Source organism: Mytilus trossulus, chromosome 11 (genome assembly GCF_036588685.1).
Source record: "Mytilus trossulus isolate FHL-02 chromosome 11, PNRI_Mtr1.1.1.hap1, whole genome shotgun sequence".
NCBI classification, from domain to species: domain Eukaryota; kingdom Metazoa; phylum Mollusca; class Bivalvia; order Mytilida; family Mytilidae; genus Mytilus; species Mytilus trossulus.
In genome coordinates this window covers 39,327,017-39,343,143 of record NC_086383.1, presented here as the reverse complement: position 1 = coordinate 39,343,143, position 16,127 = coordinate 39,327,017, and the positions used below count along the sequence as shown (strand labels likewise).

The window sequence follows — 16,127 nt, the reverse complement described above, 5'->3', positions numbered from 1 at the left end:
ACCATTACCTGTTACAACTCATGTTACTTAATTTAATTTACTGACATATGTATAACATATTGAAAACATATACATACAAGTTGGTTTTTTTTTTAAATTTTGATATAATCATAAATCTATAAGTGTAATTAATGCCCATTTTTTTTATATATTTTATGCGTAAACAACACAACCTGTTTCGCCAATTCTTTTAAAACCTTTGTTTTCAAATTCGTAATACAATATAAAATTGACTTCGATTGACAACATACGTACCCGAACGTCAATATATCTGATCAATGTACCTGTCCACACGTGGGTTTAATAAGGGTATATAAGTATCTTTGCATCACATGAAACTCAAACAGCAGGAATCATGGAGGCACGACTGGGAGTTTTCCTTTTGTTGCTTGTGACAGTCCTACTTGCAGTAGTTGGTAAGTTGAAATTTTAAAGATGATATGTAAATAGTATCTGTATGTAGATATTAGAAAGAACTGTTAGAGTTACTTCCTTTTTTAAATTAAATACTTTTGAAAATTTGTGCCTTTGCACTCAATGATTATTCTAATTAAATCATTGCATAGATCGGTATTTGCTGAATTCGAACTAGTATTTGTTTTATTCTTTATTTTGATTGTTTTATAATTTGATTTTCGTTGGAAAAAGGGGTTAGTGTTGGGGTTGTTGTTCCAAGTAAAAAAGATATTGGTTAACAGACTAGCAGAATATGTTTCATACCTATATAAAGGTTGGGAAAAATAATAATAAATAATTTACGCAGGGTTTTTGAGAGAAATATGATAAACATTAAGGTCCAGCTCTCAGTATACAGAGGATGTAATGTTTTGAGCGAAAATGTTATCATGTTGCTATTACAAACAAAATTATAACTTTCTTTTCATATTTTTCTTTGCCTACTGACTGTATATTTTGTCAAAATATAATAAAATTGTTCACAATTATCTTTTTTTTCGGAAATCAATTTTCTTTTATCTTTTACACCTCAACACACACTACTTGAAACTTTTTAAGGGCTTACATGGAATAATATATGTGTTTTAATTCAATGTGTCACATTTTTTTTTCAAAACAAAATGGCATATAGACAAAGGAAATAAGCATATATGATTCCATACATGCGCATAGCTTTCGTTTTTATATTTATTAAATGATTTTCGCGAGTTTAAGGTTCATTATAATAAACGGACAAAATGGCTGTGTTTCGACCTCAAAAAACTACTCCGAGTACAGACTACCCTGTGCAGTTGATTTTGTTTAACCTGGCATCCACTAGGGGATAACAATTTAATAATTTCGTGTTTTAGAAAGATACAATATTTTGTTTGATTTTGATGGGCATTTTTCTTTCGTTGTCTAAGCGATTATATTAAGCATCAGAGTCGGAATAAAACTAAAACGTTTTTAAGTCTCAACAAAAAATCAAATATCCGCAATAGACTAATTGAGGTAGATGTAAGAAGCTATATGTTCTCGTTCGACCTTGCACAAACAATGTGTAAAACACATCCCATAAAGTAAGCTATAAAAGGCCTCGAAATGAATACAGTATACTGCTGTCCAAGAGATAATGTCCTATAAATATTTGAAAAACATTATTTAGTAAAATTTTTAATATTTTTGATTTTCAAAATCAAGGGCCCCAAAACTGGCATTATAATACCTTCTGCTTTGAAATTTGGTACGCGGACGATCAAGACAACTTGTGTAACGTTGATCAACGATTATCGTACGATAAAAAGATGATTTTTTAAACCATCTTTGACATTTTACACATTAATGAAACAGAAAACCTAACGGTAACCTCATAAGAGAAATCAAATTGGAACTAGTCTACATATTACAAATGAGGAAACATATAGGCTAGGGATACCTGACGAGGAAAAAGCCTAGGTCTATATGGCCATAACCGAAACCACCTTTTTAGTACACACACAATAATTCTGCTACACATAATTATGCAATTGTGAATTTCTAGAAAAATATGGAAATAAATGCAAAAGAATGTATTCCATAACCGGAAATATTTATCATACACTGAGTTTAACAGCTCTTAATTGCTCTAAATGTATGCACATACAAAATGGAATATAAAACGAAGGATTATGAAAAGATATACTGGATTGGTCCTGGACCCGATTGATTTTAAAACATTGATCAACGATTATCGTACGATAAAACGATGATTTTTTTAAACCATCTTTGAAATTTTACACATTAAAGAAACCGGAAACCTAGCATAATTTATCTTGAAAATGTTTGATCTATAGTTTTTTTTTCAATTATTAAAGAATCAGGATATATTGGTTGTTATCAGGATGATCGCACTAGAATATTGCCTAAAGCAGTACTGAAAGACAAAGGTATGACAGTTAAAAAATGTCAACAGTTTTGTGGTAAAAAAGGATTCAAGTTTGCAGGTGTTGAGGTAAGTCATTGATAGGTAAGGAGTTTTTGTATATAAGTATATAAAATAAGGTTGATTATAGAAGTTTCTCTCTTCACCGAAATATTTATTTTAGTCAAACCTAGTTTTTATCAAATATGGTACATTTTTCAAAAATTATGTCCCAGGGGTAATTTCAATATTAAGCCTCAGGAGCGTTTCTTACAAATAAGTACCAAAACAAAACGTTTTCAAAGTCGTAGTTTGTATTTCTTTGACTTTTAATTGTTACCGTATTTAAACCATAAGAAGGACATAGGACATATATACTTTATTACTCTGAGATAGGCAAATACCTTGCATTTCCTTGTATATGATTAGATTATGTTAACAAAACGGTGATACTTACAAATAAAAAGAATAATAATTTTATAGTATGGATACGAATGCTTTTGTGGGAATGTTTTACGAAAATGCAGAAAAAGAAAAGAAAGTGATTGTAAAACGCCATGCTCAGGCAATAAACGTCAGACATGTGGTGGTCCATGGAGGATCTCTATTTATACAGGTAAGAGGTTGTTTGTATGTATTTCCCCTTTCTCTACACCCATTACTATATAATGAAATTGTGATCTTTATTTAATTGGCACGTTACGATACGCGAATGAGATATACTTGGTTCATTTTTTTTCTAATTTGATTCAAGGAAAATTAACTAAAATTTATCTGTAACACTTCTTTTTTTTCAATCATTGTATATAGCTGAGTTCCACATAAAGAGAAAATAGCAACATTGATTTTCTTAATCTTCTCGACATTTGAGTCGGTAGTATTTAAGAAATGCCTAAGGGTTGGACTAATACAAATTTTAATCACAGATTTTTTTTCAAATAACTGTTATTTGTTTTTACTATGAGCTAAATATAGATTTTATTTGAAGCAGCCTATCAACATAGTTTAAGTTCGTACGTTTTGTCAGATCAATATAGAAATTTATCCCAAATAGGATTAAAATATATGCATCCTATAATATAATAATAACCTGCATATATATTGCGTCTGTTAAGCCGAATACCGAGGTGACGGAGTAAAATCTTTTAAAAAAGACAAACGCCAAAATATAAGTACCGACAGGATTGAGGATCGTTAATGTTCGTTCATTACGATATAGGATTACATACTTTGTTATATCTACATCATTTATACTAAAATCAATATCAGTACCAATACCAGGTGATATTGACAACCTTTTAATATATGTTTAGTCAAAGATATATACGTTCTGATATTAGTGTTGCCCATTCAGTAATGAGTTAATTGATCTACATTTAATTAGGAACCAACCATTTCCTTTGAGGAGAGGGAGGAATGTAATGGTTTTAGTAACACATTTTTAAAATGTTCATCAAAAACGAACTTGTGAATAAAGTAGAACAACATTCGTTCTTTTTTAATCAATGTTGTTTTCATTTTATTACGAGGTTGTCAATAGAAGCAACCCACTGCTTTACTTTCCTTTCGAAACAAAGATTTCATGTAAATTTAACAACTTTCAGAATAGTTTGATGATTTTGTATTTGTTTTTAATTTAAATGAATTGTTGTGTTGTCACTCTTCCCCCTCACAAGAGATGAAAGATCGATACCTTATACAGCTAAAATAACAACCTATTATTGCATATTCACTGTGCGCAATGAATATACAACTGCAGATGTGTTATGTTCCATTCTTTCGCAAGAACAATATAAACAACAAACAAACAATTAAATTTGAAATTTGGCTTATTATTTGTCATGGCATTTATTCAACAATATTCAACAATATAAACCAACAAACAACCAACATCAACAAACTGGCCAACAAGTTAAAACTTGATGACAATTGGTCACTGAAGGAAAACCAACAGTAAATGCATAACAATTTCTAGCTGCTGGGCAGATCCTTAACAGCTGAATGAACGACATTTGAATAAATCACTGCCAGTTGAATCATGTTGATGATGACATCCAACGCACTTTCAATATTGAACGGAATGCCATGACGATAGACACTCTTTTTTTATTATTCCTGCAAATTCCTTGAATATTTAGGTTTCATTGATCTGCCGATGAATATTAAAACGTCTGACACTTTTGATGATACATGAAAATCTAATTGGAACATTCAATACATTTGGATCTGTTCACCATGTAATCTGAAAAATAAACCAAAAACAGCAGCAATTTTGTTTGTTAAAGGGAGGGAGGGTGGGTTGTGCAATCTTGAAAAATACTCGTGGAATGAAAATTTAGCGGAAGAACGTGCTTATATATGACCAAAGTCCACGAGGCGCTTCAAAGCATATTCTTTCTTATGTTTAAATATATGGTTGTAATTATGTAAATGGCAAAACGTAAATAATGGACTGACGTACGTTTGAAACACAATAAACAACTAAGTGTATTTTTAATGCAATAAATCAATTTAATTATTAGATCATTAAATTTTATTATTGCATATTCAATGTGCGCAACGAATATACAACTGCAGATGTGTTATGTTCCATTCTTTCGCAGGAACAATATAAACAACAAACAAACAATTAAATTTGAAATTTGGCTGATTATTTGTCATGGCATTTATTCAACAATATTCAACAATATAAACCAACAAACAACCAACATCAACAAACTGGCCAACAAGTTAAAACTTGATGACAATTGGTCACTGAAGGAAAACCAACAGCAAATGCATAACAATTTCTAGCTGCTGGGCAGATCCATAACAGCTTAATGAACGATATTTGAATAAATCACTGCCAAAATTGGCATTTTGGTGAACTCTCAATCAAATGCTCATCCGCCATGACAATTAAAGCAGCATACATTCAATGAAAATATAATCAACTAGTTGTTATTCTTTTCAACATACAACAAATAAACAAACAACATCATTCATGCATCGGATAAACAGAATTATTTGGTATATAGTAAAATTGTTATAAGGCAGTTTGAAATGAATTCAAAAATATATCGTTGTCAATACACGACAAATGGACGCCATCATGATTAAATAAAGATTGATGTTTGTCTTCAAAATCAGAATGAGTTAAAGTGTAACCCCCAATTTTATTTAAATGTTATTATATTCCCCTATGTATACGTTTCCTGGTTGCATCCATGCTTTCAAATCATTTTAATATCTCCATTTCAACCTTGGTAAAATGCTTGAAAAAATAAGTTTATCTCCATTCACCATACGTACAACTATATCTAGCATAAATTTAATATCAAATAGTAGTTTTGCACAGTTAACAAGTCCAATATCATTGCCACCACAGTGAAGCAAAAAAGCATCTGGTAAACCGCAACAATGTATCAAATTCTCGACTATTGGTACAACATTATATACTGACATACCGGACAGGATTCAAACTAATAATTTTTTTAACACAGACCTTAAAACAGCTAAAAACTGAAAACAAGTCAATTTATTATGATTAAGATGACAAAAAAAGTTGGCCTTGAGAATCTGGACGTAACTGTCTGTAAGTAATCTTTTATCATTTTGACAACGCACAGTTCGTTGTCATTACATTTAAAGACAATATTAAACTTGTTGAACAACCAATTTGATCCGTCTTTGAAGACATTATTGTAACAAAAACTTCAGAATCAATATCATTAAATTTAAAATCAGATATTTTTAAAACATGATTATCAGCATTTTTGTCAACATATGTGATTTCTCCAATTCTCGTAAATCCAAAAAGGCTTAAGCAAATGCTGCCCTAAACAGTGTTTTCTCATAAATTGAATTTCAAACAAGATGAAGAAATAATATAATCCGTTACAATACATCAACAGTACTAGGTTTTCTTGAATCAACTCTTTTATCCAAACGCTGCATACCTTTTGAACATTTTTCCAAAATGAATGATTTTCTATAATCATTCCAATATTAATTTTCAACTTGTGATTAATTCATGATAGATATGTTTTTGCAGTGGTATAGGAATAACCATTTTTTGAAAGATATGCAGCGTAGTTAATTATGTCATCAACAGGTGGTGGCCAACTTTCCTCTATTTGAAAACTGGTCCGAAATTTATTAAATGAACAGATAGCATTTTCATACACATTCGTTGTATTTGAAGAAAGAGAGTGCTGTAAAAGTTTATTCACTTTGTCTTCAAAAGGTTCCAGAACTCCACTGGAATTGGATGTGGACGATCGTTGGCTAGTGGTACTAGACGTCGCAATTTCTGAAAATTTGCACGAGATAATGCATCAGCAATTGCATTGTCCTGACAAAATGTGAACAGCTTTAAACTGAAAATTACCAATAAGTGAACAGCAAACAATTAATCTCAAAATGGACATAACTCGTTCAGATTTGCTTGACTTTTTGTTTAAAATATTCACTACTGCCAGATTATCTATGTGAAAAAGTATGTTTTCTTGTAAAATTGATCAACCACACAAATATTGCAAGTGCCATTGGAATGATTTCAAAGTATGTTATATCTTTAAATATTTCCAAACTATTCCAATCTTTAGGCCACTCGAGAAAAATCCATTTACCATTAAGATAAGCTACACACCCTTTACTTAATCCACCAGCACTATCTGAATAAAGTTCAAGATCAAAATAGGATACCCATCCTATACCATATATATACGAAATCCCATTAAACTGTTCCAAAAATAATTTCCACATGAATAAATCAATGTTCATGCCTAATGTCACCCTAATAAAGTGAAACGATTTTGAAACTTTGCCCATGGTTGAATACAAACGACAACTAACGGTCTTCCAGCAGGTAGAGGCTTTGTGCAGAAAGCTAATGAACCACATATTGACTACAATTCTTTTAACGTTACTTTTTTCATTTCTGTCTAAACGTTCTTCAACCTTTTTATGTGGAATTTTAACAAGCATATTAACCGTATCAATTGTAAGACCCACATACTCATCAGTGTAGGTGGACCTTCAGTTTTTTCATTTGCAAGTGGGATTTCAAAATTTTTGCAAATTTCCTCATACTGAAACATTAGATGTTCACATTCATCAGAATCTGATTTGCCAACAACAAAAAAAAACACAAAAAAAAACAAAAAAAACAACAAAAAAACAAAAAGAAAACAAAATATCATCCAAATAGTGGTCTATATTATTTAAACCAGACTGCTTTAAAACCCAATTCAAAAAAGTTGAAAACTTTTCGAAAATAGCACATGAAATTGAGCAGATCATTGCCAATGCCTTGTCTATGTAGTAGTCATCTTCAATTTTAAAACCAAGTAAGTCAAAATCACCTGGATAAACTGGAGGCAATCTAAATGCTGACTTAATGTTCATTTTGGCTAATAGCACCTTTTCCAAGTTTCTTAACCATATTAACAGCATTATCAATTGAAGAATATTTAACTGAGGTAAACTTTTTATCAATGAAATCGTTAGCACTGCTCAAGGCGGATTTTTTTTTTATTTAGGAACTAATCCAATAGGAGAACATCTAAGATTAGATATTGGTCGTTAACAAAAAGGACCTGCTATTGTTCCTAAGATATTTTAGATTCAATCTTAAATCTAACTCCAACAGGATTTGACAAAACAGATTTAATTTTTTTTAATTCAAATGGAAACCTTGGTCCATGATAATTCAAACTAAATCCAAATTAAAATCCATTAAACAAAATTTGTTTGTCCTGTTTATTAGGATAATCTTTTAAAATTAACTGTAATTGTTTAATATTAATAGATCTTCAAAATATCATATCTATTCTTTGACAAATCTGAAAGAAAGGTTAATTTCAATTCATTTGATTAAATCTAGGTACTGAATACCTCGTGTTAAATGGTGGCCTATATCTATTTTGTCGAAACTGGTAAGACATTCGAGGGCTATTTTTGTTAAACATTGGTGGTCTCAATGATCCAAAATGAAAACCTTGTAACCTGTCAAATCTACCACATGCTAAGGCTGGATGTTGTAACAAACATTTCATATAGTTATGTTTATAAAAACACTGAGATTTCTGACAAAATCCTTTAAAGTTACAATCAAAACAAGGTTTTTGTAAGTTAGCCTTATAGACTTCAGGATTAGGTGTGCCTTGCGATCCCTTTGCAATGAATTTCAACAAAAGAAAGCCATCAATCTCAGACCAAGACTTAGAGTGATTTAGTGATACACGTAATCTAAATTGTCTATCATACTGGTACACTCTGTCAAAAGGAGCATCTGATATAGTATCTCTTATGATTGACATGCACGTAAACAATTATTGTGCTAAGCTTGCATGCTTTTGAAGAAGTATTTTAGAAAAATTAGCAAAAGCTTCAGTCCATTATTCAATGTTATTGATAGTATTGACCTTTGAAGGTTTATTGGAATGGACAAGCATTCCATTTTCAACAGTAACACTTTGTTTCTGGTCCACATTGCTATAATATTGATTATTTGTTTGAGTAGATTACAAAATCAGCATATTCAAAATTCCATTTTTTCTTCTTTTTTTTTTTTCTTTTTTTTTTTTGTTTGTTGAGAAACAATTATATCAACTTCATTAGCACATGACATTAACAAGGGACCAGTATTATTAAAGTATTACCCGGTCCAGCCTGAAATGCCGTAGTTTTCAGCTGTTTCTGAGGTGAATGCTGAATAATGGGCTCAACAGGTTGATCTGCTTGCTGATTCTCTGGCGCAGTACGCCTTCTATTTCCACGTCTACCTCTGTTGACCACTTGGACAACTTCCTCAGGGATGGGTTCATCTTCGGGTGCAGGTTCTTCAGGAGGAGCAGGTTGTAGAACCCTAACGTCATTGACCCTTGGCCATAATCTCCGACGATATTCATTTCTTCTCCTAGGTATTTTATAAATGAAATCAATATTAGTATAATGTTTGTAAATATATAAAGATGTTCTAATTTATAAAACAGATTACATTGATGCTTCGGCTGCACATAGATAAAATCGTTAATTTAACAACTGTTCCGTACTTGAAATGTATATACAATTATAAATGTGTATACAAGTACGCATCCTTAGACAGCTAATAATAACATGTAGTAATTTGGGCAGCAGTTGTAACAGTAAATGCAATATATTTGTAATAATTGGGCGTTCCATATCTTGATAACAGGTATAATATAACTTATAAGTGTCAATTTATAATATCAAATTTAAAGACCGCTATATACATGTATGTACAATAACATCGAGCAAACTGAACAACAGTTGATTTTATAATTAAATAAATGCCGTTACATTTGTAATTATCGGGCCGTCCGTAAATTGAATAATCGGTATAATGTAAGTGTCAATTTAAATCAATACAGGTAGGTAAAGTCCGCGAATTAACATAACCAAGCGTATAATCGTAAGCAATCCTATACATGCATTTCATGGCTAATTAAAAGAGAATATTCAATGCTACAATCGTAAAATAGAAATAAAAACTTACCGTTAAAAATATCATGTATAAGAACTGAACATGCTGAATTAAATGCAAAACCAGAAGTCAATGAAATTAAACGGTAATAAATAAGAATACATATAACTGTAATATTGAATTGACATAAAACAATTCATGTATTGTTAATAGTGAACGTAAAAGGGTTAACAAAATTACGACCCCGTGCAAACACGTGTTAAATTTAAAGTTACCTGTTTTACTTTATCGTTATAGGTTAAAAGTTTGCTCTTTAAATGTAACCAAATTTAAAAGTGAATTTAAATGCATAAAATGAAACGTATTTAAAGTATAATGAATAAACTAAATCAACTTATCTTATTAACGCTCTGGTCCTATCCTTGTGCAATCTTGAAAAATACTCGTGGAATGAAAATTTAGCGGGAGAACGTGCTTATATATGACCAAAGTCCACGAGGCGCTTCAAAGCATATTCTTTCTTATGTTTAAATATATGGTTGTAATTATGTAAATGGCAAAACGTAAATAATGGACTGACGTACGTTTGAAACACAATAAACAACTAAGTGTATTTTTAATGCAATAAATCAAGATATGTATTAGATCATTAAATTTTATTATTTTTATTACGCATGTTGTGTTTTTGTACGTAATAAGTTGAAGTATATAAGTGTGTTGAAAGAATTGTATTGTGTAAAATATTTATGGAACGTTGTACAAAACATTTCATTATACCAGAACATTATCCTTGTCAACCTTTTCAAAAATAGTCAGATTTTGCCTTTTATAAAGCAATCACTCAATGCTCGTGGATACTTATTAATCTCATTTGCAAAGGTGGTGTTCGTTGCTAGGAAGTGAATATACACAGACATAACAAACACGGTTCAATTATATACTCCATGGTTATCTTGAGAGTCAATTTCTTTCACATCGCTGCATTATGTCATTTGTCTATTAAGTGAGGCAAAACAAACAGAACTATCTTTCAAGATTTAATGGGTAATTTGTATTGATATCAGTCATTATGGAATCTATTAATGTTACAATTACTTTAGATAATGGATCTTGTTACAACACTCGACTAACATTGTTTGTATGCTTTGACCGTCCGTCTTTCCGTCCGTCCGTCCGTCCGTTCGTCCCGTTTGTTTGAAGCTTGAGCGAGGACACATTCTTCTTTTATTTTTATTTTTTTTATTATTTTGGACTGTTCTGCCAAATTGTATGTTTTTTTTAACTTAATGCCCTTTGATTTGATTATTTTGGACTGTTCGGCGAAATTGTATGTTTTTTTACTTAAATGCCATTTGATTTGTAACTGTAAAGGTAGCAACTATATCGCTAAATTCTTTTTTGATATGATTTTATCGCCAGATTATAATTATTCTTGATGACCGTTTTGTTGTGCATATTTTCCTTTGTATCTAGCGAAACCATATGTGAAAAGTCTACTATCATGAATTGGATGCTAATTTATGGTTCAATACTGGATGGGAGTTGAATTCGTGTTGCCTAGCTTTAAGATTTTTTTTAAGCATTTTTAATGAATTTTGTCATCCTATTTTGTATGTTAATATTTCTGAAATGTCGAAAGAAAATCCAAACGCCAAATACGTATAAATACAAACAACTCTCAGATTATGGCATCAATGAAAGATTTAGTGTCAAGTTCGAAGTAATGGCTAGTAATGATGACCATATGGCTTTCATGTCTACCAATAAAGAGAAGACAAGAGGCAAGGCCGAAGCTTGGCGAAAATTAAAGGAAAAGTGCTTCGTCATAATAAATCAAAAGTATTTAAAGTTATAAAGGAATAAAGGAAAAATCTGAGTAGAGGACGGACGCAGACAGAAAATTATGCAATGGACTGATACTTCAAATCCATTAAAAATCAAAGACATCGGAATATCAACTGGCTTGGGATCAACTGGAAAATAGTAATTTCCGTGTCAAGATAGTGCTTTCTGTTTTATATTTGTCAAAATATAATTTCTATTAAGGAAATTCGATTGCGTTTGTTCCAGGTAAGATCGTTGATAACAAATCTCCTTCAAAACCAATTTGACACTTTCAGGAGGGTTCGGATGGGTTATCAGAGTAGAGAATAATGGGGAAAATGTGCGGAATAAATTGCAAAATAAATAAAGAATACAGACAATTAGGGACGAAAAATAAAGAATAGAAAATAAAGGTGTGCTAAAATATAAAGCATAGAGAATTGTGGGCAGAAAATAAAAAAAAAATAAAATACAGAAAAATGACCTAAAGAATTAAAAAAAAACTGAAATAACGGACCCCAATCGAAACCCTCATTTAGTTGTTACGATATACAGGAGCTTGATTTTCCTATTATGCTTTGCTCGATAAAGTTTTGATGTGTATACATTTTTGTAAGGCGTAGTCTTTTATTTTCTTTGAAGAGGTTTGAAGACTTAAATGTCTTTTTTATTGGAGGGGAGCATACTGTTTTCTGTTTTTCTTCGATTTGGCTGTCTCCAATGCCTGTGTTTTCCTAATTACGTAAATTACATTTATATCTTAATAATTGATTGGTTTGTAAAATTAGGGAGGTATTGATTTAAGGATATGTGATTTCGCTGTAAAACATCTCCGTCCTTTTTCAAACATTTAACTATGCAATTTTTTTTTTCCTTCGACATAAGTAGCAACAAAAATATATTTCTTTATGGCGTCTATTATGAATAATAAAAACTATTTTGTATTCCCTACTATAATTATAAAGTAAGTTGTGCATGACATCGCTTAATAAAACTCTTGACCCTATTTATTTATTGACACTTATCATTTATAATATAGACTCCAATATTATCAAAGCCATAAACTTGAGATTGCACAGAGTCAGGAATAATTTTGAACATATATTAAATCTATACCATCCCATTAGCTTAAATGACGTGGATGATAAGAACTAAAAGTCACCGTACGACCTACATCAATAACCAAAACCTTTACCTTATAGTTATCTATTTAAGTAAGTTCGGTGGCCCTCTTCTTCATCTGTAAGTGGTGTTTCACTTTAATTTCTAAATGTTAAGAACAACATCTCGATATGGTGGCTTTGAATGGACTAACCTATTTAATTGTAGATAAATAAAATTTTGTTTGTCTATGCAGGCAAACCAAGTAATTGCAAGGGGAAATGTCACAAAAATGGTATATGCAAACAAGGAAGATGTAGATGTAAAAGAGGATACACAGGAGATGGCATTACCACTTGTTCCAGTAAGTACCGTTTACAAAAATAATAAAGGGCATCATGTTATGTATATTTCAGCTAAAGATATTTTGAATTGGAAAAATAAAAACTTGTCCACATCTGAGGATCAATTTCATTATATTGGACCAAAGGGGATACTGTGGTGTATTTTATGCAGCATCTTTCAATTTGTAATTGACTAAAACCAAAGGTTGCAAGATTTAAACAAAATATCTGATCTAGTTTGATGGCTAATAAAAGACCGAACAGTTGAGTTTCAACACACCTTCGGGTTATGGTTCTATTCTTCGCATTTATTTAATAACGTGGCTGTAATCTCTAATTATATGAATATCGCAATTGCTTTTCTTTTCTCTTGTTAATACAATTTACATAGATTTTACACACGCCATTTTTTGTTTTTGTTAATCAAAGTTGCTTTTTAGAAGGCAACCTATCAATTTGTCGTTGAATAAATAAACTTTCAAATATATCACAACAAAATAGTACTTGTCAGCAGCATTTCATCATTCATTTCGATATCATTTCTACAGCTCAAAACGTTTTGCGCATGAAAATGAATTTTCCAACTCACTATTACAAGTATGTGGTAACTTGTGAAAATTGTTATAATTACTCAGAAATGTTTCATGAAGATTAAACTTTATGATAAGTAGACAGTAAAGAAATCAACATATTCTTACTTTCTTATTCATATTCTTACTCCTGCTACAATGATTTATATTATTACATTGGTTGCAATGAATTACATTGATTTCCCAGTTAAATAAAAACCGATAATTTCACATGTGAAATAAACGTGGTTATTTCACTCTCTGACGTCATACAACAATAGGCGTTGTCAAGACGTCGATAACGTCGGATCAAAACAAATTGTGAATGTGTAGGAAAAACATATAGTTCCTTACATTTTCTACATTAATTTCATAAAAAAAGCCATTTGCCAAAGTAATAAAAAGAATAAATCATCAAAGAATTCAAATATCGAAAAATATTCAACTCGTGACCGAACAACACTGACAATTAACTCATGCGCTACGCGCATTCGTGAATTAATGTGCTGTTCGGTCACTCGTTAATTTTTTTTCTCTATTTGAATTCTTCGATTAGTTATTCTATAATTATTCCAAACTATATGCTGTTGTGTTTTTTTATTTTGGTCGGGTTGTTGTCTCTTTGACACATTCCCCATTTCCATTCTCAATTTTATAATTCAAATACATACTATAACAATCCACTTATTCAATACGAAATAATCTATGAACTTTTATTGACGTTAAAAAAAAAGAGGCAGAAGATACTAAAGGGACATTTGAAACTCATATTTCAAAGAGAATCTGACCACACAAGGGCAGAAATCAAAATAACATTAAAAAAAGAAAAGAAAAACATAGAACAGGGTGACGGAGTTAGATCTTGTGAAAAAGGCAAACGTATGTATATTTTTTTGAAGTTGTGTAACGTTGATCAACGATTATCGTACGATAAAACGATGATTTTCTTAAACCATCTTTGACATTTAACACATTAATGAAACAGGAAACCTAGCATAATGTATCTTGAAAATATTCAATCTATAGTGTTTTTGATAATTTGGTGTGTATGGCATTGTATGTCTTCTTGTCAAAAGGTTAGATGGAGGCAGCTTGCTTTTAGTACTTGTGGCAATAATTGTTTTTAGGTCTTTCCACTTTTCTGTGGAAAGACCTATTGTATTTGTTCTGATTATCATTATTATTTTTTTCCTCGCCTAATTTTGAAATTTTTATTTCTCAATATGTCGCTTAGATATTTTTTATATTGTATCGTACAGTTTCTGCGCTTTTAAATTTCAACCTGCTAAGCCGAACAAGTTTCTTTGTATGAGTTATCTCCCTATTCACTGCCTATCATGTGCTTGCATCTCCTTCGTAACAAAAAAAGATATCGACAAAATTATTTTTACAAATTGTTCTTTACATCTTCATGAATTTTTGGCTTATTTGGATCGAAGCGATCCAGTGAGATCTTATATGAGTTATCTTCATTTACCAAATACATTTGTCGTTATGTTTTTGTAACAAATGGAAAGTACGCCGTATAAACCAAATTTGACTAAAAAGTTACTCGCGACATGATATAACTGGAAAGTTTTTGTCGATTTGGTACGCGTCATTGTTTTAGGGGTTCCATGCCACTGAATCGGTAAAATGAACAAAATTAACTAATTATAGCCTCAAACTTTGCAGCTATCATGATGTATACATGCATCTTATCGTATTTTATCATCCAAGGTCCCCATCGTCCACCCTCCCTCCCCCCTTTATTTTTTTCGTCCTTTTTGGAGGATTCCCATTTTGCATTGAAGTTCAATCCTGTTACATTTTACTGTAAAAATGCAATCCTTCTTATAAACAAACTTTTTTTAAATAAAATTCATCCCTGCAAAAATCTGCTCCAATTCATGTGCTTTCTAAAATTAATCGATGAACGATTTTTTTAAAATACTATAAAAACAGCATTATGTTTGTGTGAATGCATTGAACCGCAATAGTTAACCTGTAACATATATAATGAATCAAGAAAAACCCGTAAGCCGCGGTCCGCTTGATTGAGAACAAAAATCAATGACGTAGAAATTGCTCCCAAATTCGCAAATATTGCTGAATTCCTAAAATAAAATTTCTAAACATGTATTAAAATACAAATATGTGCTCTCGTAAACATGTGCATGCATGCTCCGTCATCAATGACCTGTAAATCATAAAACCAATAGACATCGTGTTTCTCCGATCAATGCACATGTGCTCTGTTCAACGGTCTCCCCTGAAAAGAAATTAATATTCTGTAGACATATATATTTGAGGGTCACGTGACTTCACAACAATATCTCGCGCGCGTACCTAAATTTAGAATAAAACATTCCATTTCCAAACAGGGAAAATGGCACTTCCAAGATAAATTTACTCCGTTTTCCTACAAATTCAAACGAAACGCATACACAACAAATAGATGAAAAATAGAAGTCCGAGGTAACATAGAAACGAGAGAAAATTTATAAGCGAATGATGCCAGGATCAATTTTAATGAGGACATC

General features: G+C 31.2%; 1 protein-coding gene across 4 annotated transcripts in view; it reads left to right on the top strand.

Annotated features, from left to right (window-relative positions):
* Positions 1 to 289: 289 nt before the first annotated feature.
* The window catches only part of LOC134691084 (perlucin-like), a 72,970-nt gene continuing 57,132 nt past the window's right edge, over positions 290 to 16,127 (top strand). For 2 of the 4 annotated variants that reach the window (XM_063551295.1, XM_063551294.1), the window contains exons 1-4: positions 290 to 416; positions 2,292 to 2,428; positions 2,822 to 2,954; positions 12,949 to 13,056. In XM_063551295.1, coding sequence (XP_063407365.1) covers positions 356 to 416; positions 2,292 to 2,428; positions 2,822 to 2,954; positions 12,949 to 13,056 — 439 coding nt within the window. In that variant the 5' untranslated portion in view covers positions 290 to 355. The remainder of the gene's footprint in view (positions 417 to 2,291; positions 2,429 to 2,821; positions 2,955 to 12,948; positions 13,057 to 16,127) is intronic. The other 2 variants (XM_063551297.1, XM_063551296.1) reach the window with 1 other exon arrangement.